The sequence below is a fragment of the Trichechus manatus genome, unplaced genomic scaffold (assembly GCF_000243295.1).
Source record: "Trichechus manatus latirostris isolate Lorelei unplaced genomic scaffold, TriManLat1.0 scaffold00036, whole genome shotgun sequence".
Taxonomy (NCBI): domain Eukaryota; kingdom Metazoa; phylum Chordata; class Mammalia; order Sirenia; family Trichechidae; genus Trichechus; species Trichechus manatus.
This window is the reverse complement of record NW_004443972.1, coordinates 18,093,363-18,113,377: the sequence shown is the minus strand read 5'-3', so window position 1 is coordinate 18,113,377 and position 20,015 is coordinate 18,093,363. Positions and strand designations below refer to the sequence as shown.

At 42.0% G+C, this 20,015-nt stretch overlaps 1 protein-coding gene across 5 annotated transcripts in view; it reads left to right on the top strand.

The window, feature by feature from the left end:
• The window catches only part of IFIH1 (interferon induced with helicase C domain 1), a 106,281-nt gene that overhangs the window by 25,183 nt on the left and 61,083 nt on the right, over positions 1–20,015 (top strand). For 2 of the 5 annotated variants that reach the window (XM_023730480.1, XM_004375429.3), the window contains exon 1: positions 14,143–14,911. The exons of 2 other annotated variants lie outside the window; for them this stretch is intronic. In XM_023730480.1, coding sequence (XP_023586248.1) covers positions 14,459–14,911 — 453 coding nt within the window. In that variant the 5' untranslated portion in view covers positions 14,143–14,458. One more of the 5 variants, XM_023730483.1, reaches the window with a different exon arrangement.

Genomic DNA, 20,015 nt, shown 5'->3' with positions numbered 1-20,015 from the left:
AATTTCCCTTTTGTGCTCAGATTTTCCTCTCCTTTCACCTAAATACCTTCCTCTTTCCTTCTTGCTAATCCTGTTCTTTAAATTGATCACTACGTCCAGCTTTTGGGAGACTCTCTAGAGCTGTGGTCTCCAAGTACTTTGTTCTGGATCCCTATCAATAAAAACATTTGAACACAGACCCCAATAAATGTATATTTATTTAGAAAATTTTTACATGTATAGTTATAATAAAATGATATATTAGAGGATACAAACAAAAATAGTAAGGGATCAGGTGAAGATGAAATAATAAAATTTTAAAATATAACATATAACCTAGTGCATTAGTAATAAAAAATTAATTGACAATGATTCATTATTTTTTTAATCTTAGTTTAAATCTTTGTGATTTAGCAATTCAAAACTTTGGTCCAATTTATCTCCAAATTTGATTTCAATAACTTATTTCCTAGCCCTCCTACTCTTACTTCAAGCCTTTGTCAGTCATAATATGGGAAGAGATGAAATCAAAATATTTAACAATTTGTAGGGGGACAAGTGTTAACCAATCAGAATAGCCATCCTTCAGTCAGAATGAAAACAGGCTGGTACATCTACCCTAAAAGTCTCTACCAGCTGAATGCCCACCATGATTACAAGGTGAAAATAATGGCACTCTGTCCAGGCATGGACCAGTAACATGAAACTTGCTTCTGGAAATGGAGGGCACCAAGAGACAAAAGAAAGAGGCAGGCAACTCCAGTGTGGCAATGAAGGAATTTATTAGAAGACTTACATACAAGGCCAAATCCTGGGTGGCCAGAGGATCAAAGCAGAGCTCCGCACCCTGCAGTGGGAGAGAGGAGGTTTTATAAGGGTAGTGGACAGTAGTGGCTACATGCCAGGGACTTACATAAGGATGATTTAGCAAACTGTAGTGAACTAGTAGAATTGAGGGCACTCATGTTCAGCATTGCAAAGCCTGCTTCCCCTTCAGTCCACCCCTTGAGGCCAGCTCTTACAAGCTGGCATGTCCCTCCTCTTGTACTGTAGTATGAGAGACCCCATTCCCTCCCTGCCAGGAACAGATATAGACGTGGGGTTGGCCAGGTGCTGTATGGTGCCCATGCATGTGTAAGATACAGAGAAAGTTACTGTGTGCCCAGAACCAGGGGAAGACTTCTCTGATAAGGAGAAGGAACTGGGAGAACGAAGGTGACCCAATTCCCAGCCTCTTTATCAGAGAATGTTCTGGGCCCAAGGCCTTTACTTGGGCAGCCTGGAAAGGAGGTGTAGAGGCAGGCCATTCCCCCAACAGTCCACCCCTGACTCCCATCAGCATGCCAAAAAAGAAGCAAAGGATTACCAAAGCCTGGTATGCCCATCACCCATTTTGGACGTTGAACTGCATGCCTGTGGTTTAGTGTATAACTCTGGTGGATGTTATATCTGTGCATCATTTGAGGCAGCATTTAATGAGAGTTACTAGTAGGTTTAAAGTCAGGAAAGGTGTGCATTAGGTTGGTATCCTTTCATCATACTTACTCAATTTGTATGCTGAGTAAATAAATCGGAGAATCTGAACTATATGAAGAGAAGAATGTTGTCGCAGCGGCGACGGTTGTTGGGGTGGCGGAGACAATAACCAATGCCACAACTCTTACAGAGAAGTGGGGCCAGGAGGGTCACTCTGAGGAGTCGACCCTGGCTTCAGTCCAGGAGTTTATTTTATAGTCAATACAGCAAGCAGTGAAGCAAATAACAGAACAATGGGCTTTGGGTGAGTAACAATAAGTTTCAGGCAAGGGAGAAGGAATTCAGGTAAACAAGCCAATCAGTAATAGGATAATAGGTTTGGGAAAACAAGTCGTGCCTAATCTCTTTCTTATCGCTGACAAGTCTCCAACATGTCATATACAGCATAGAGGCCTGTGGGGGCTGCAGTTGTCAATAGTGCAGCCATGTTTAAATGGCATATATCCCCACAGAATGTGGCATCAGGATTGAAGGAAGACCCATAAACAACCTGCATTATGCAGATGACACAACCTTGCTTGCTGAAAGTGAAGAGAACTTGAAGCACTTACTGATCGAGATCAAAGACCACAGCCTTCAGTATGGATTACACCTCAACATAAAGAAAACAAAAATCCTCACAACCTGACCAATAAATGACATCATGATAAACAGAGAAAAGATTGATGTTGTTAAGGATTTCATTTTACTTGGATCCACAATCACCACCCATGGAAGCAGCAGTCAAGAAATCAAATGACACATTGTATTGGGCAAATCTGCTGCAAAAGACCTCTTTAAAGTGTTAAAAAGCAAAGATGTCACCTTGAGGACTAAGGTGCGTCTGACACAAGCCATGGTGTTTTCAAGCACCTCATATGCACGTGAAAGCTTGACAATGAATAAGGAAGACCAAAAAAGAATTGATGCCTTTGAATTATGGTGAATAATATTGAATATACCAGGGACTGCCAGAAGAACGAACAAATCTGTCTTGGAAGAAGTACAGCCAGAATGCTCCTTAGAAGCAAGGATGGCGAGACTTTGTCTCACATATTTTGGACGTGTTATCAGGAGGGACTAGTCCCTGGAGAAGGACAGCATGCTTGGTAAAGTAGAGGGTCAGCAAAAAAGAGGAAAACCCTTGATGAGATGGATTGACACAGTGGCTGCAACAATGGGCTCAAGCATAACAACGATTGCGAGGATGGTGCAGGACTGGGTAGTGTTTTGTTCTGTTGTACAGAGGGTCGCTATGAGTCGGAACCAACTCAACAGCACCTAAGAACAACAACAAGTAGGACTGTCCCCAGCAGGGACAGTCAAGCCTGCTTGGAGGAGAGATCCCAATCAGCCACCCAAGTAGTGGCTTAATCCAAGCCAACTGAATAGATCAAAGGGCAACATTTGTCCAATCTTATGTATATATAACATGTTCTGATTCATTCATGTAAAACCACTATATTTCTCTCAACATGGCACGTTATATGAGCAGTACACATTTCCGTAAAGTAACACAGAAGCTCTCTTTCTTAGTACAATTGAACAAGGTATTACCATTGCCAGACCAGGCTAATTCAGACTTCGTGTAGTTAGTCAATGTACATTGGACCTCCTGGTCAAATTCTGTAAGTTTTCTATGTCCACAGTAATGTCAAACTTAGTCTTTAAAGTACAGATCTCAGAGTTAAACCATCTAGTCCCATGCCATTTACATTTTTAACGCATAGAGAGAAATTTCCTTCTAAAGATGGAGCACTCCCCACAAGCAGCTTTCATATTTCAAAAGATGTTTTCCATGAGTAGTGAATTCAAACGTATTCATTTACCACGTGATCTCCTCAGTACACGAGGTTACACATTCATTTGGTCCATGAGGTGTCTTCCTTGTTGACAGATCAGCTGAAACAGTGTGAGGAGATGACTCGTCATGTTGGTTCAGATGTTAACAGAGCAAACAGTTGGTCTGATCGGTAGCTCTAGCAAAAGCCTGTATCATTGGGGCCCATGGATGAGGGGCCTGTCCATCCTTGTGAGATAATCTGGGAAGAAGAGACAACATTAACAATTTGCCTCTCCCCTCCCCTATTTCCTATGGGACTTGAGGTGAATGTTGCTCAGGTATAGCCACCCAGGCTGTCTGTCCTAGTCTTGATGCAGTGACCTCTGTGGGAACCCAGAACTTTTGTCAGGAACAGTTGTATGCAAAAGAAACATGTTTTATAGAATAGACAGTCTGAGCAAACATACGGCACAAATGAGAAATGCCCTAACAGGGAACTGCTGCATTGAGACCCCAGACTGCTTGCCTGAGATATATAGTTCAGGCTGGGGTTGTCTTGTTCCCTCCCGTTAGCCATTTAAGCCTGTCCACTGAAGTGCTCAATAGTCCCTATATCTTGGGGTGATATGGAGCATGAAGAGTTCATTCAAGGTCGAGTGGAAGCCTCTGTATAGGATAAGAGGCCCTGATATGATTTACCAGCTGAAACGCCCTGGTCTGTTGGCTCAGGAATCTGTCCCTGGGTTGGTTTTGTAGGCAGGCCAGCTTTTCTGTGCTGTCCGGCGTTTTCTGATGACAGTGGCAATCCATGCGTGCAGGCCCAGTCTAGGATGGTGTGTGAATCTCCACAGGCCATCCTCTCTTAAATCCAAGAGGTGGTCAGTTGCACATCTCTTTGCTCTGGAATAGAGGATGCTTCAGCCTCTGTAGTCAGTTGGCAGAAGCGGTCTACTCCTTGGTTGTTTTCCTCTCAGCATAGGGACCTTTCTGGTGACCATCCACACAAGTAACAGAAGTTTATCATGAGCAGAACTGATTTTTTTTTTGGTCCAGATATCTCATCCCCATAGGGGCTTGCTTTATATGTTAGTCTGAGGTTTGTCAGTGGTCAGACTGAATGACCAGGGTATTAGCTATAGCCCATGTCACAGTTTCTGTGTGCCCCACAAAATGGCCTTAACTGCAGCAATTCCTGTCAGGGCTTGGAGATAAAAGTTTACAAATGTATATGTTAATGCATCAATATCATCAGTACATATAATAGGAGCTTGTAGGGGCCCCGAAGGGACTTATCCATAGTCAGGCTTGGGCAAGGGTCTCAATGATGGTGACCTCAGACCCAAAAGTTTTCCTCATTTTGGTGCCAGGTATTATAGAGATCACAGTCACCTGTGCAATAGTATCTGAAAACCAAAGACATACAAGTCTTTTCATTTCCCCATTGAATTTTAATTGAAACATAAGGCCTTTGGACCTCCCTGGTGACAAAGAAATTAGGCTTAATCCTCAGTCTTAATTATGTCTGAAAGTCAGAAGATCTGGGCAAAGTTGGTAGAGCCCTCAGTCATTTGTGGAGCCACGCCTCCACTGTACCAATTGCAAGCATGGGTTCAGCCCAGTTGCCTGGTAACATGGAGGTGGACCCTCCTCTTTTAGTTTTCTCCTTATGATTGCAGCTGCATCTATGTTGCTGCTCAGTTATCTTGGGGGGGGGGGAGGCAGTTATCAGAGAATTCCAGAATTCCAGAGAGGGCCTCTAAGGTCTTTCCAAGGCAGTTCAACACAAGCTATCTTGAAGGGTTTTTGACTCCTTTCTTTTTTTTGCTGTTTCAACTCTTGCTTTATGCTGGTGTTACAGGGTTCTCAGCACATGGGACCTGCTTAGCCACTCCAACTATCTCTGGTTCCACTGTTACAGGGCTTTGAGCAGTGGCTTGGGGATTGTTCCCCTAGCCCTTGAATCCCCCATCTTTACAAACCTTCAGGCAAGCATTTCTAGTTGCTCATCCCATTCATGGATGCAGCTGCTCAATATATCACACACAATGGTTGCACATCCCTTTCCAACTGTAACTCTTCCTGCAAAGCTCTTATGTGTGCTTTAGCATATAGCTGGGCTTTGGTGGTCAGCTAAATGGCCCAGAGCAGCAGCCATCCCACGGCCACTATTGCTCTCCTAGCTTCTCTTCCATTTATGAAGGCGCGTGTCTTCCCACAACCAGGCTAAGCCACTTGGTGTCTTCCGGGTGTCCCCATACTCTGGCTAGTGGGGGGTTTTCCCCACAGAAAAGCATACCTGCCAGACCTTCCCACATGGAGGTTGCTGGCTAGCCGGGATTTCCCGTGCAGAGGCTTCACTCCCACTTGCCATTTCCTCAGTCTCCTGGTTGGCTCACCAATTGTCCAGGCATGGAGGGCACTGAGATACCAAAGAAAGACGCAGGCAACTCCAGTGTGGCAGCAAAGGAGTTTATTAGGAGGACTTACATACAAGACCAAGTACTGGGCAGCCTTAGGACCAAAGCAGATCTCTGCACCCTGCAGTGGGAGGGCAGAGGTTTTATAGCGGTAGTGGACAATAGTGGCTACATGCCAGGGACTTACATAAGGATGACTTAGCAAACTGTAGTGAACTAGTGGACCACATGAGGGCGCTCATGTTTGGCCTCACAAAGCCTGTTGCCCCTTCAGTCCAACCCTCGAGGCCAGCTCTTACAATCTGGTATGTCCCCATTCTTCTGCCATAGTATGAAAGACCCCGTTCCCTACCCACGAGGAGCAGATATAGAAGTAGTAGGATTGGCCATGTGCCATATGGTGCCTGCACATCTGCAAAAGACAGAGAAAGTTTACTGTGTGCCCAGAACAGGGTAAAAAGTCTTCTCTGATAGGGAGAAGGAACCAGGAGAGAGAAGGCAACCCAATTCCCAGCCTCCTTATCGGAGAATGTTCTGGGCCCAAGGCCTTTACCTAGGCAGCCTGTATGGGAGACGTATAGGCAGACCATTGCCCCAACACACTCTAACTACATTTGATGGTAGTATGCTGGACCAATAATCAATGGCATGATAAATAGAGAAAACACTGGAGTTGTGAAGAATTTCATTTTACTTGCATCAACAATGAATACCCATGGATCAGCAGTCACGAAATCAAACAATGTATTGCAATGGGCAAATCTGCTGCAAAAATACCTTTTTTTAAGTTTTAAAAAACAAAGATGTCACTTTGAGGACTACGGTGCACCTGACCCAAGCCATGGTATTTTCTATCACCTCGTATGCATGCGAAAGCTGGACAATTAACAAGGAAGACCAAAGAAGAATTGACGCCTTTGAATTATGATGTTGGCAAAGTATATTGAATATGCCACTGACTGCCAGAAGAACGAACAAGTTTGTTCTGGAAGAAGTACAGCCAGAGTGCTCCTTGGAAGCAAGGATGGTGAGACTTCATCTCACATACTTCGGACATGTTATCAGGAGAGACCAGTCCCTGGAGAAAGACATCATGCTTGGTAAAGTAGAAAGTCAGCAAAAAAAGAGGAAGATTCCCCACCCAGATAGATTGACACAGTGGCTGCAGCAGTGGGCTCAAACATAGCAATGTTTGTGAGGATGGCACAGGACCAGACTGTGTTTCATTCTGTTGTACATGGTGTCACTATGAATCCAAACCGACTTGACAGCACCTAACAAAAACAACAAGAAAAATCGACACATATAAATTATGGTGTTGGCGAACAATATTGAAAATACCATTCACTTCCAGAAGAATGAAGGTATCTGTCTTGGAAGAAGTATAGTATACTTTTTGGAAGAAGTATATTCCTTAGAACAGAGGATGGGGAGACTTCTCGCTTACTTTGGATGTGCTATCAGGAGGGATCAATCCCTGGAGAAGGAAATCATGCTTGGTAAAGTAGAGGGTGACTGAAAGAGAGGAAGACCCTCAACAAAATGGGCTGACACAGTTCCTGTAACAATGGGCTCAAGCATAAAAATAATTGTGAGGATGGTGCAGGACTGGGCAACGTTTCATTCCATTGTATAGAGGGTCACTATGAGTCAGAATGGTGTCAACAGCAGCTAGCAACAGCAGCATGCTTATAAGCATTTATTTTAAAATAAGTAGAAGCAGCACAATCTCTGCCTTTTGAGACAAAGGCGCTGTTTTAACAAAAACGTGCAAGTAACTGTTTTTGAAAGGACTTAAGCTATGAAGAAAACATCTTGAAAATCAATGTTGGGAAAATTTTCCATTGATATATAATTTTTTTTTTTTTTTGCCAAAACTGTGTAAGTTTATTATGTAAAAAAGTTCTTATATGTGCACACTTAAAACTGGAACTTTATATCTAACTGTTGGAAGTGATTAAGAAATAAGTATCATGATTTAAACTTAGAATTTCTTTTTCTATTTTGAATCTATCTTTGTGAGATATAAAGCTGTGACAGTATACTTTCAGTAAATGTTTCTGCTAAATCAGCTTATCAGCTTCTGCGTCTTGCAAAAAGGGAGCCTGCATACAGACTGACTATATAGTGTTTATGTACAGAATTAATTTATTTCCTCTATGAACTGTGCATTTTTTGAGGGCTGGCACAGTCTCTTACTCACTGTTTGTGTAAGAATACTAGTAGTTACTTATTAGGCAGGTACTATGTGCCAGGCGCAGTATCAAGTGCTTTATAGTCCATCCTTAGACTTCTAATGACAGGTACTAGTATCAGTCTCATTTTAAAATTAAGAAGTTTTGAAGTGTTAATATTGAATTTTACCTGAACCCCATGATATTGGAAAACAACAATGGTTAAAGAAAGTGTTGTGTTCAGGAAAACAGCTTGCTGCAAATAACCACCCTTCCCATATGACTTAGATAAAGACTCATGGCTGCCTCCTTGTTTACCTACGACAAAGCCAAGCACAGACCCTCCAAATTCCCATTCCTTGACTCAAAAATGTGTAACTGAATTGCTTGCCCTCACGAATCAATCAGAAACAAAGTGCTTGTTAACCAAACTTTGGTGAAGCTTCTCTGCTTGCCCCAAGTCCCTGAACTCTGGCCCACCCACAGCCTGAGCCAGCATACTACCCTTATTTAAGGGCCCTTCCCGGAGAATAAGGAGCCCTGGTGGCACGGTGGTTAAGAGCTCAGCTGCTAACAGAAAGATTGGTGGTTCGAAACCACCAGTCGTCCCGCAGGAGAAAGATGTGGCAGTCTGCTTCTATAAAGAGTTACAGCCTTGGGAACTCCATGGGGTTCTTCTACTCTCTCCTATAGGGTCGCTATGAGTTGGAATTTGACTCGATGGCAATGGGTGTTTTTGGGTTCTCAAAGTGTAGACTGACTTCAGCATAAACCATTCTGATTTACTATTCGATAATATCCTCACATCTGGGTTTTTTCTATCCTTGTTTACTCTCTGTCTATGTAAAATAAAAACATCTCTTCCCTAACTCTTTTGAGACTCTTGCATAGCTTATGTTCGGGGTGTTCTTTCTATTGCAGTAGCCCCTCCTTGCCCACTACTACATTAGTTCCCTTCTCCCCTTTTTCTTCTTGAATAACGCTTCTCCTTACCAAAGTCTGGATTTGTTTTTCTGTTTGACAGAGGTGATTTTCCCAAGGCCATACAGTGATTAAGAGGTAGTCCTGAGGTGTGAACCTGACGCGCTGAGCCCAGAGTCTCTGTTCTGAAATACAGCTCTATAGTGCTGGTTAAGAACATCTAACACTTTAAATTACACAGAGTAGATTCTTTATTGATACAATTGAATAAATACATGAAAGACCAGAATAACAGTTCTAGATAATTTCCTTATTAAACTAAATTTATTGTTATTGTTTTTGAAAAAAGGCACTGTTGTTGTTAGGTGTCATCGAGTCAGTTCTAACTCACAGTGGCCGCATGTCCAACAGAATGAAACGTTGCTGGTCCTGCGCCATCCTCACAGTCATTGATACGTTTGAGCCCATTGTTGCAGCCACTGTGTTAATCGATCCATCTCGTTGAGGGTCTTCTTCTTTTTCACTGACTCTCTTCCAAGCACGATGTCCTTCTCCAGGGACTGGTCCCTCCTGACAACATGTCCAAAGTATGTGAGATGAAGGCATTACTGCCATTAAATTCTAGTCCTAGTTTTGTTGCCAGGTGGAACCCCAGGTTTTGCTTGGCACGGCTTGTCACAACCAATAAACAAGAGGTGAAAGTACGAGATCAGAAAGGTACCTTTATTTCATTGCACAAGGAAAGGAACCGTCTGGGCTAGTGCCTCCAAGACTGCTTGCAGGCAGCTTGGGGAGGCGACCTTCTTCCAGAAAGCAGGCAAGGAAATGTAAATTTATTATGTATATTCAGGATCGCCCTTTGCACAGGTGCCCAAAGCTTAGGGATGACTATGCATTTTATTTAGACATGGGTTTGATTTCCTGGGATGGAGGAAGAGGCCAATCTTCTTTCATTAGCATGTTGAGTCTCCACCCAGAGGCGGGGTGCTTATATGTATTTTGCACTTAATAAGCTAATAGGTCACTTAAAGTGCTAAGATGGCGTTGAAAGCCTGCTAAAACCAGTCGAGGTCAGCTATGGCCCATTTTGTGGTTATCTTGACATGAACAAGAAAATGTCTGGCCTGTTCTGCTCTGTGTAGGAGGATAAGCCAGAGCCCGATATTTAAAGAAGGGTTGGGCTCTGAGGCTGCCTGTTGCAGTTGTCAAACCAGAAGCAGCTGTGATTGTTGCTGTTGTTGCTTGTTGCCTCTAGTCTAGGGTATCATTGTTACTACTGCTGAAATGTAGAGAACTCAAGTGAAATGTTGGGTAACAGGGAAAATCTGTTACCTAGTATCTTCCTGAATTGCCATTTAGAGAAGAAAATGCAAAAGGGTGGCTTTTAAAACTGATGGGGGCTGAAGTGCTTCTTCAGCACTTAAAAAGAAGGGGGAAAATAGGCATCTAGAAAAAAAGAAAGAAAGAAAGAAAAACCAATAGATAGCCTAACTCAAAGGAGAAAGGAAATAGAAACTTACATTTAGAAAACCAGGAGGAAGATGAAAATGAAAACAATTAAGAGAAACTCCACAGAGGAAAACACTTAAAACACAAATGAATACCAGAAAATAAACTAAATCAGGACACAAAAATATAGACGATCTGACACTGACCAGAGGAACCCTTGAAACTATGGCCCCCAAATGCTCTGCTAACCCAAAACTGAAACCATTTCTGAAGCCCACTTTTCAGACAAAGATTAGACAGGCCAATGAAACAAAAAATAACACGAGAGGAATGTGCTTCTTGGTTCAATCAAATATACGAGACCAAATGGGCAGCTCCTGTCCATTTGGACGAGAACGACGAGCAGGCAGGAAGGGACAGGAGCTGGATGAATGGTCATGGGGAACCCAGGTTTGAGAGGGGGAGTGTGCTGTCACATAGTGGGGATGGCAATCAATGTTACAGAACAATATGTGTATAAATTTTTGAATGAGAAATTAACTTGAACTGTAAACCTCTACCTAAAGCACAATTAAAAAAAAAAGAATTGATTTACATTAATAAATCATTTTATAAAGCAGTATATATATAGATAGAGAGAGATGAAAAAAAAATAGTTTAAGAGACATGGCTTGGCTTTTGTGTCCTCAAACTTCTTTCTCTAGAAGATTGCATATCAAGAGTATGGTAAATTCCTAAAAAAAGAGGTTACTTCCTGTTTTCCCTCAGGCACTCCCTGTTGTTCTTAGGTGCCCTGGAGTCAATTTTTGATCCATAGTGACTCCATGTGACAGAGCAGAACTGCCCCATAGGATTTGCATTGCCCCTGGTGGCATACTGGTTAAGAGCTACAGCTGCTAACCAAAAGGTTGGCAGATGGAATCCACCAGGTGCTCCTTGGAAATCATATGGGGCAGTTCTACCCTGTTCTATAGGGTCGTTATAAGCCAGAATGGACTCGATGGCAACAGGTTTGGTATTTTTTTCGGTAAGTGGGTTTGGACCACCAACCTTTTGGTTAGCAGCCAACCACTTAACCTTGAGCCTACAGGGCTTCTTGCCAGGTGCTCCCAACCTACTGCCAATCCTCATCTAGCAGAATGATTCCTATTTGAGAGTAAATATGAATTGCTATTGATGGATGTAATATGATGCTAACAGCGAAGGTTAGGAGAGGGCGTCTATATGGCAAATCAACCAGTGAAACTGTAATGGGCATTATTATTTAGATCTTACCATTGTCTACAAAGTATGTATCATTACCTGGAACACTGTATATTTTTTAATTATTATTTATTTTCTATTTCCCCACTTCCATTAGAATGTGCGCTCTATAAAAGCAGTGAATTCTTTTTATTAACTGCACCTAGAACAATGCTGGTTATACAGTAGGCAGTTAATAAATATTTGTTAAATTATTGAATAAATGAATAATATAATTTGGTCCAAAGAAATGAATATCAAACATTTAAACATCTACTTTTGATCCTTTCTCCACCAGGACAGCAATTCCTATGAAGTAGTGTCAAGGAGAGGATATTAACTATTTCCCCATGTTTAATCGCCCATCTCCTCTCATTCCCCAGTGTTTGAAACTAAAGACAGAGGATGGGTGCAATGGGACACAGTGTTTTTTGTTTTCTTTGTTTTGCTTTAACATACTGAATGGAACCAGCGGGGGGTGGGGTGGGTAGGGGCTTTTTTGCAATTGTCCTAAAAGATACCCTCTTAAACCCAATGACAGAAATTAATAATTTGAATACTTGTGTAGAAACATCTAATTTAACTCTCTTCTATTATCATCTACCTAGGTACAAGGTCAGCTCCCAAAATTAATTAAAGAAATAGTACCGTTCAATGAATAAACAGAAAAGGATAGCATAAATCAGTCCCACCTGCAAGGCCCAAGGTTCCTTTTACTTCAGTGACTTTCACTGTGTTTGACATTAGGCCAGCGGCTAGGGTCAGCACAAATAAAACTCCCCTTCGGGGGAAACCACCAATGGCCACTGCCCACTATTTGTAGAGTATTGTACTGGTTACTGTGTAAACATGTCCCTTCTTCAAGCAGCTTACAATCCTTGGGGGAAGAAAAAGGCTTAACTGCATAACATAAAAAAAGGAAGACCAAAAAAAGAATTGACGCGTTCAAATTGTGGTGTTGGTGAAGAATACTGAATATACCAAGGATTGCCAGAAGAACAAACAAATCTGTCTTGGAGGAAGTACAGCCAGAATGTTCCTTAGAAGCGAGGATGGCGAGTCTTATGACCTTTGGACATGTTATTAGGCGGGATCAGTCCTTGGAGAAGGATGGCAAAGTAGACGGTCAGTGAAAAGCAGGAAGACCCTCAATAAGATGGACTGACACAGTGGCTGCAACAACGTGCTCAAACATAGCGATGATTGTGAGCGTGGCACAGGACTGGGCATTGTTTCATTCTGTTGTACACAGGGCCACTAAGAGTTGGAGCCGAGCTCGACAGCACCTAACAACAACACGTAATATAATTAGAGAATAAAATAGAACAGCTTGCGATAAAGTGTTCAGTTGGACACAAAGACTCTGTACTTACCCAGTCTATAGTGCCACCAGGCTTCCCTGGCCTATCTAGACTTCACTGAATGTGCTTTATGAACAGATTACTTTTCCTAAATGTATCTTTTTGACAGCTTCAATGACCCTTCCATATAATTCTGAAGCATGAGGTTCTAATTGTGATGTGTATATACTACCACTCACAATCAACCACAGTTGCAGAATGCTTTAGTGAGTAGCAACCTCAAGGACTCACTTTTATGTGGCTTGTATGCTGAAATGAAGCTGCCATTTTTCAGTGTGCGTGTCTTTTTTTTTTTTTCCTTCATGACATAGACAAATGTTGATGTTTACTACAAGTTGGTACATTAGTTGCTAATTAAGTTCCTAGCTGCTTCAGCCAAAACTTGCTGTATTGAATCCAAGAAAAGAATGGCAGCTATATAAAAAATAAGTTGGGGATTTTTTGGTTTTGTTTTGTTTTACTGAAGTTGTATATTAAAGAATACGGCGAGCTTTCATGCTTGGAGACAGGAAACCCTCTCTCTTGGCTTCCTCCTAAGCTGAGTTGGTGGTTGAAGTCCCTTGGTGTCTGTCACCAGGCACTGATTGAAGCTGTATAACTAGTAGCAATCTAACTAAGCATAAAGCGATAAAGTTAAGTTTATCATTACACACCTTTTTCATAGCCACTCCCAAGCTCCTCAAAGAACAAGTTAGTTCCTGGGGACCCACAGGAGGCCAAGTTTATCTAGGAAGGACCAGAGTCTCTATGTCCTGGGAATCTGGGGTCACACATCTCCGGAAAGATGTCTTCTTAGCTTTATCTCTTTACCTATCCTTTGCAGTCTCACCCACTTCGGCCAGACAAAATCTACCTGCATTCCCAGCAAAGGGTAACTCGTTCCTTGCTCGCATCAGGCTCTGTGGTAGTTAGTACCTCCTTACCTCTCCGGTGGTAAGTGTCAAATCACACGCTTTCGTGCCCTCCACACTTGGATTGCCAAAGGATATTACAAAAGGGCTGCGGAAAGTTCGGTAAGATCTGATTTTTGAGGAACAACCTTGATTGGAAGGCAAGACACCCGGAAAAAAGAGCATTGCTGGAGCGTTGTCTTACTTGGTGAAACAGAGAATTCGCTTTCCTTTTCCATTTCCCCCGGTGCCCCTGACCAAAGGCCTCTCTTTGCCAGAACCAGCCAAAGGGTGGCTCTGCCCCAACGAAACAGACACCTCCCTTCCAGCTGATTGCGTTTCGAAAGTGCTAGAGAAGAGAATCGAAACAGAAACCAAAGTCCGGCAAACTTTTAAAAACTGCCTGACGGAAAGCCCCACATAAAGCTCCCACCTGAGCGTGCAGCGGCGTCCCCGGCCCCCGGTCCCCGGCCCGAGCGCGCACCAGCGAGAATCGGAGAGGCGGCGCCCGCCTGCCCGCGCCTGCCGGCCGTCGCGTCCCCCACCTGCCTAGGTGCGACCGCGTCCCCGCGCGCCAACCAGGGGCCCTGCCGGCAGCCTCGTAGTCGTCAGGCACATCCCGGCCGACCTCACTGCTCCAAAGCCGTGGACCGCGGTACACATCTCACGAACTAGGAACCTGACTTGTCTAATTCGGAGAATCCTCTCCCCTCTCTGAAATCCAAAGATGTCAGGTGGGTATTCCTTAGACAAGAGTTTCCGCTATCTCATCTCGTGCTTCAGGGTCAGACTGAAAACGTACATCCATGTGCAGCCCGTGCTGGACTACCTGACATTTCTGCCTGCAGAAGTTAAGGAGCAGATTCAGAAGACGGCTGCCACCACCGGGGACATGCAGGCAGTTGAACTGCTTTTGAACTACTTGGAGAAGGGGGACTGGCCCCTTGGCTGGACCAGGGAATTTGTGGCGGCCCTCCAGCGAGCAGGCAACTCTTTAGCCGCCCGCTACATGAACCCTGACCTCACTGACTTGCCCTCGCCATCATCTGAGAGCGCTCACGATGAGTGTCTCCAACTGCTGAACCTCCTTCAGCCTACTCTGGTGGACAAGCTTCTGGTTAAAGATGTCTTGGATCAATGCGTGGCAAATAACCTGTTGACAACTGAAGACAGAAATCGGGTAGGTATCAATCAGTTCTGGTGGAACTTGGCTTTTAGGCAGATTTTGCAATGCAGGGTTGCTTGTACATTTGGCATTTGGGGGGTAATTCCAGTTCCCTTCTTCTCTGAGACTAGAAGAGTCTTAAAAACATACTTTTGAAAATCTAAACACAAAAGGGCTCATTTTCTGATTCCGCTGAAATAAGCTAAAGAGGAACTGACTTTGGAATAATAATACATACTAATAGATGACGTTTGAACACTTACTATGTGCAAGGAGTATCATTTGCAAAATGCATAATCACAGTTCATACTTGCAATAACGCACCGAGGCTCTTAATCTTACTAACTCCATTTTATAGATGAGAAAACTGAGGTAAGTTAAATAACTTGCCCAGAGTCGCCCTAGGAAGGCAGTGGCAGAGCTGTGAATTTAGGTCCTCAGGACCTAATTTTACATACTATTCAGTGTACTCTCATAAAACGGGTGAACAAACACGGCCCATGGGCTAAATCTGGCCTGCCGCCTGTTTCTGTAGTCCTGCAGGCTAAGAATGAATTTTAGATTTTATGGTTGGAAAAAAATGAAAAGAAGAATACTTTGTGACATACGAAGATTATACGAAGTTAAAATTTCAGTGTCTATAGGAAAGTTTTATTAGAGCACAGCCATGCTTGTTCATTTGTATACTGTCTATGGCTGCTTTTGTGCTCCACTGTCAGTTAGAGACCACATGGCCCACAAAGCCTAAAATATTTACTGTCTGGCCCTTTAGAGAAAACGTTTGTCAACCCCTGCCCCGTGTTATTTGGTATGACATTTAGTTTTGGTCCAAATGGGGAAATTACAAATAACACACAAACACACACACACTTTTTTTTTTTTTAATACCTAAGTTTAAACCTCTTCGTGGGAGTCCAAATTTAAAGGTAATTCATTTAAAAAAGCATGTTATTAGTTGCCATTTTTCATATGGGTAAAGATTTTTAGGTGGCATTTTGACAGGATGAATTTTACAGGTAACTTTACACTTAATGTAATGTTTTATTGATCATTGTTTTTTCATGAGTGAAGATGTACTATGAAGTATGTAAGTGCTGACCTATTTAACTCTGACTTATTCAGAGTTGTAAGTCAAAAGTCTTGTTTTGAAAGGCGTTTAGGCATTTAAACCCATGAGAAAAGTCAAAGGTTTTGTCTATACCATACTGTCATTTAGACGTTTTCTTTCTCTCTTTCCCTCTTTTTTTATATTCAGCGATTGTTTGTATCATCATCACAAAATGCTGGGCATTGGATTGATGGGCTATAGCCTCTGATGTGACATGGTCTTTAGTGATCAAAGCTAATGGCCCTTTGATGTCTTGACAAGCATAAGGACCTGTCCAGAGACTGAAGCCTGCATCTAGTTTTGATGGCCAGTTTTCTCAACAAGTAAATTGCTTTACACTGTTGTCTGTAACGTTTATGTAATTTGTGTATTGAGAACCAGCTAGAACGTATTATAGTAGTCCAGCTGGATATGACAAATGTGTACATCACTGTGGCAGAATCTTAATTTGGAAGAAAGTATGCAGCCTTCAAGCCAGCTGGAGATGGAAGATGGCATTTCCAGCCGCAGTAGCTGTTAGGAAGTCCAGAAGCAACAGAGTCCAGTAACACCACAAAGCTGTTTATATTTGGTGGGAATGATGTCCCCATTGCCAGGAAAGCAGCACTTATCCTTATTTACTCTAAATACTTCTGCCTGTCAGCATCACTTTTGTCTTGCCTGGATTGAATTTCCGCCAGCTAGATTTTTATCCAAGATCTTGATTCTGGCAAGCTTGGAGGCAGCTAGCAGTAATGCAAGGGATTTGACACAAAGAAGATATAGAGCGAAGGGACTTTCATGTATTGGTAGCAGTTAAGGCCAAAGCAACCCATCCATGCTCTTCGCTCAGCTTCACATTTTAAAGGAGACTCTGAAAGACAAAGGATTTATGTATTTATAGGGTCACTATGAGTCAGAGTTGACTCGTCGGCAATGGGTTTATTTATTTAAGGAGGAAAAGTATCTCTATGGGATTCTGGAATAATTTTTGTCTCATATCCTTTTACATGTATTATCAATTCCAATAATGAGCTGTGGTTGGCAATGGGAAAGGAGCTACATTTGAAAGAGTATATTGATATGAGGGTCATTTATGAGTGTTTTATAGCAGTATAGTGTAATGGAGAAGGCATGGAATTTACAGTGGGAAGACCTAGATTTGAAGTCTGGCTCTGCTTCTTAGTACATGCATCAGTTTGGGCCAAGTTATTTGAGCTCTCTGATCCTAAGTTTCCTCACCCAAGAACATGGGCATAATACTAATTTCTCTTCTCACAGTATTTTAGTGAACGTCAGATGAGATGTGTTTAACGAAAAAGCTTTATAAATAATACAGAGCTGGTTTGATGAGCTAAGTTTATCATATGATGATAACTTCCTATTATCATTCATCTGGTTGCAGTTCCTTGTGAGTTTAAAATTTCATGAATTTAGGTAAATCTCTCATGTTGAAATTCTGATCTGCTTTTTAAAGCACCTAGATTAGTTTGTGATTTGAGAGAAATCAGGTCTTTCATCTTTGATCTCCCAGCACCTAGCCCAGGATTAGGCAGATGTCAATGCTTAGTAAGTTTTGATCCGTTGGTTGGTTGAATTGCGTGCTTCCAAAATATTGTCTGGGATAAGAGTTGGAATCACATGATGTGATGAATTACCTTGGCAGGCATTCAGAAATAGGTGATGGGCATATGATCTCCAAATTTGCTTGTACTTGACAACTTAAAGTAGCATTTAACTAAGTAATCAGGGCTTTAAAAAATGTCTTTTATTTTCTCTTCCCGTTTTCCAATAGACATTTTCTATTTGGCCTGTTATTTTAGCTACCTTTCTACCTCCATCTCCCTAACGGTAGGTCTTCTGAGACTGACCTAAAGTTAGTTCTGTGTCTGATGAGTACCCATAGAAACTTATTTAATTTATTGATACATTCATTGTTCAATTTGTATTTATTGAGTGGCAACTTTGTGCCACAAACCATGCTAGTGTGCACATAAGGTGAAAAGACTGGTGAATAATACAAACACTGACTGTGCTTTCATGGACCCTATGTTCTAGTGAGAATCGGTGTTCATTCTTCGAACAAATAGTTAAAGAATGTCGGCTCTATGCAAGGCACTATTCTAAATACTGGAGACTCATCAATAAATATAAGAATCATTTTATAGGTCATCATAATAGAATGATCCCGAACAGTAGGGGAGTGCCCTCTATACTGACCTGCGGAGCCCTGGTGTTGCAGTGAATAAGAGCTTGACAGCTAATGAAAAAGCGGGCAGTTTGAACCCACCAGCTGCTCTGCAGGAGAAAAGATCTGGTGCTTTGCTCCCATAGAGATTACAGCCTAGGAAACCCTATGGGGCAATTCTGTGTCCTGTAGGGTCTCATGAATCAGAATCAACTTGAAGGCACACAATGACAACAGTTGTGGAAGACCTGATGTATGTTTCATTTACGTATGAGAACCAGAGACACCATGACTAGTTCAGCTAGAAACAGTCCATTTCTCCCTACACGAAGTTGAGCATCCAAGTCAGTTTCCCCTACCTCATTGTATTGTCAGGTAAATTAGGCTGAATAAGAATTTTGTTAGTAAGAAAAAGTATTAATAAAGTGCTATGCCATTGTGACAATAAATATTCATTTAGTAAGATACTAATTTTTTATGGGGAATTCTTACTAATATTATAAAATGTATATATTTAATTCTTTGTTCTTTTCAGTTCTATGAGTTTTACTTGCTGATTTACTGTTATGGGAAAGCTGAGCTCTGCTGGATTCAAAATCATCATTGTATTTAAATACTTGTCTAAGTTTATTATGAGGGAGAGAAAGTAATTTTGTTTTCAAACTGCATAATTGCGTTGGCAAGACGTTGCTTTATAGAGATATCACTGTTTTCTCCATTAATTTCTGTTGGAAAAAAATAGATTAAAGAATTTAGAATAAATTTGAATTGTATTACTCACAAATGCATATTTATTTTGTATTCTGTAACATACTTAATAATGTATCCATAAACATTTTTATTTCATATAGAGAAAAAACTGTGGGGAGAGGTACAGGGCGACTATTGTTATATGTCGTGTTACAGTCTCAAGTCTAAATATTTATCTCCCTGGAAATTTAGTAATCAAATGAATATGTTGGGACCTACTATCTTTACAATGTTTGAAGAGAATAGCTTAAGTAAAAATATTATATGGTAGCTTCAAAGGAATTGATGTACTTTCTAGTACCCAAACTGGGAAGATTTTTTTAAAAAATCAGAATTTTTTTTTAGTTTATTTTTTTCCCATACAATAATTTATACATACATTGTTATGTGAATCTAATTGCTCTCCCCATACTGTGACAGCACACTCCTCCTTTCTACCCGGTTCCCCATGTACATTCAACCTTCAGCCAGCTCCTAACCCTCTCTGCCTTCCCATCCCACCTCTGGACAGAAGCTGCCCGTTTAGTGTCTTGTATCTGCTTGAGCTAAGAGGCACACTCCTCACAAATATCACTTTATGTCCCACAGTCCAGTCCAATCCCTGTCTGAAGAGTTGGCCTCAGAAATTGTTTTAGTTCTGGGCTGATAGAGGATCCAGGGGCATACTTTCCGAGGTTCCTCCAGTCTCAGTCAGACCATTAAGTCTGGTCTTCTTACAGGAATTTGAGTTCTGCACCCCACCTTTCTCTTGCTCCATCCAGGACTCTCTGTTGTGTTCCCTGTCAGGGCGGTCATTCATGGTAGCCGGGCACCATCTAGTTCTTCTGGTCTCAGGTTGATGAAGTGTCTGGTTTATGTGGACCTCTCTGTCTCTTGAGCTATACTTTCCTTGTGTCTTTAGTGTTCTTCATTCTCCTTTACTCCAGGTGGTTGGGACCAATTGATGCATCTTAGATGGCTGCTTGCAAGCTTTTAAGACCCCAGATGCCACTCACCAAAGTAGGATGCAGAACATTTTCTTAATAAACTTTGTTATGCCAGTTGACCTAGATGTCCCCTGAAAGCATGGTCCCCAGATCCCTACCCCTGCTACT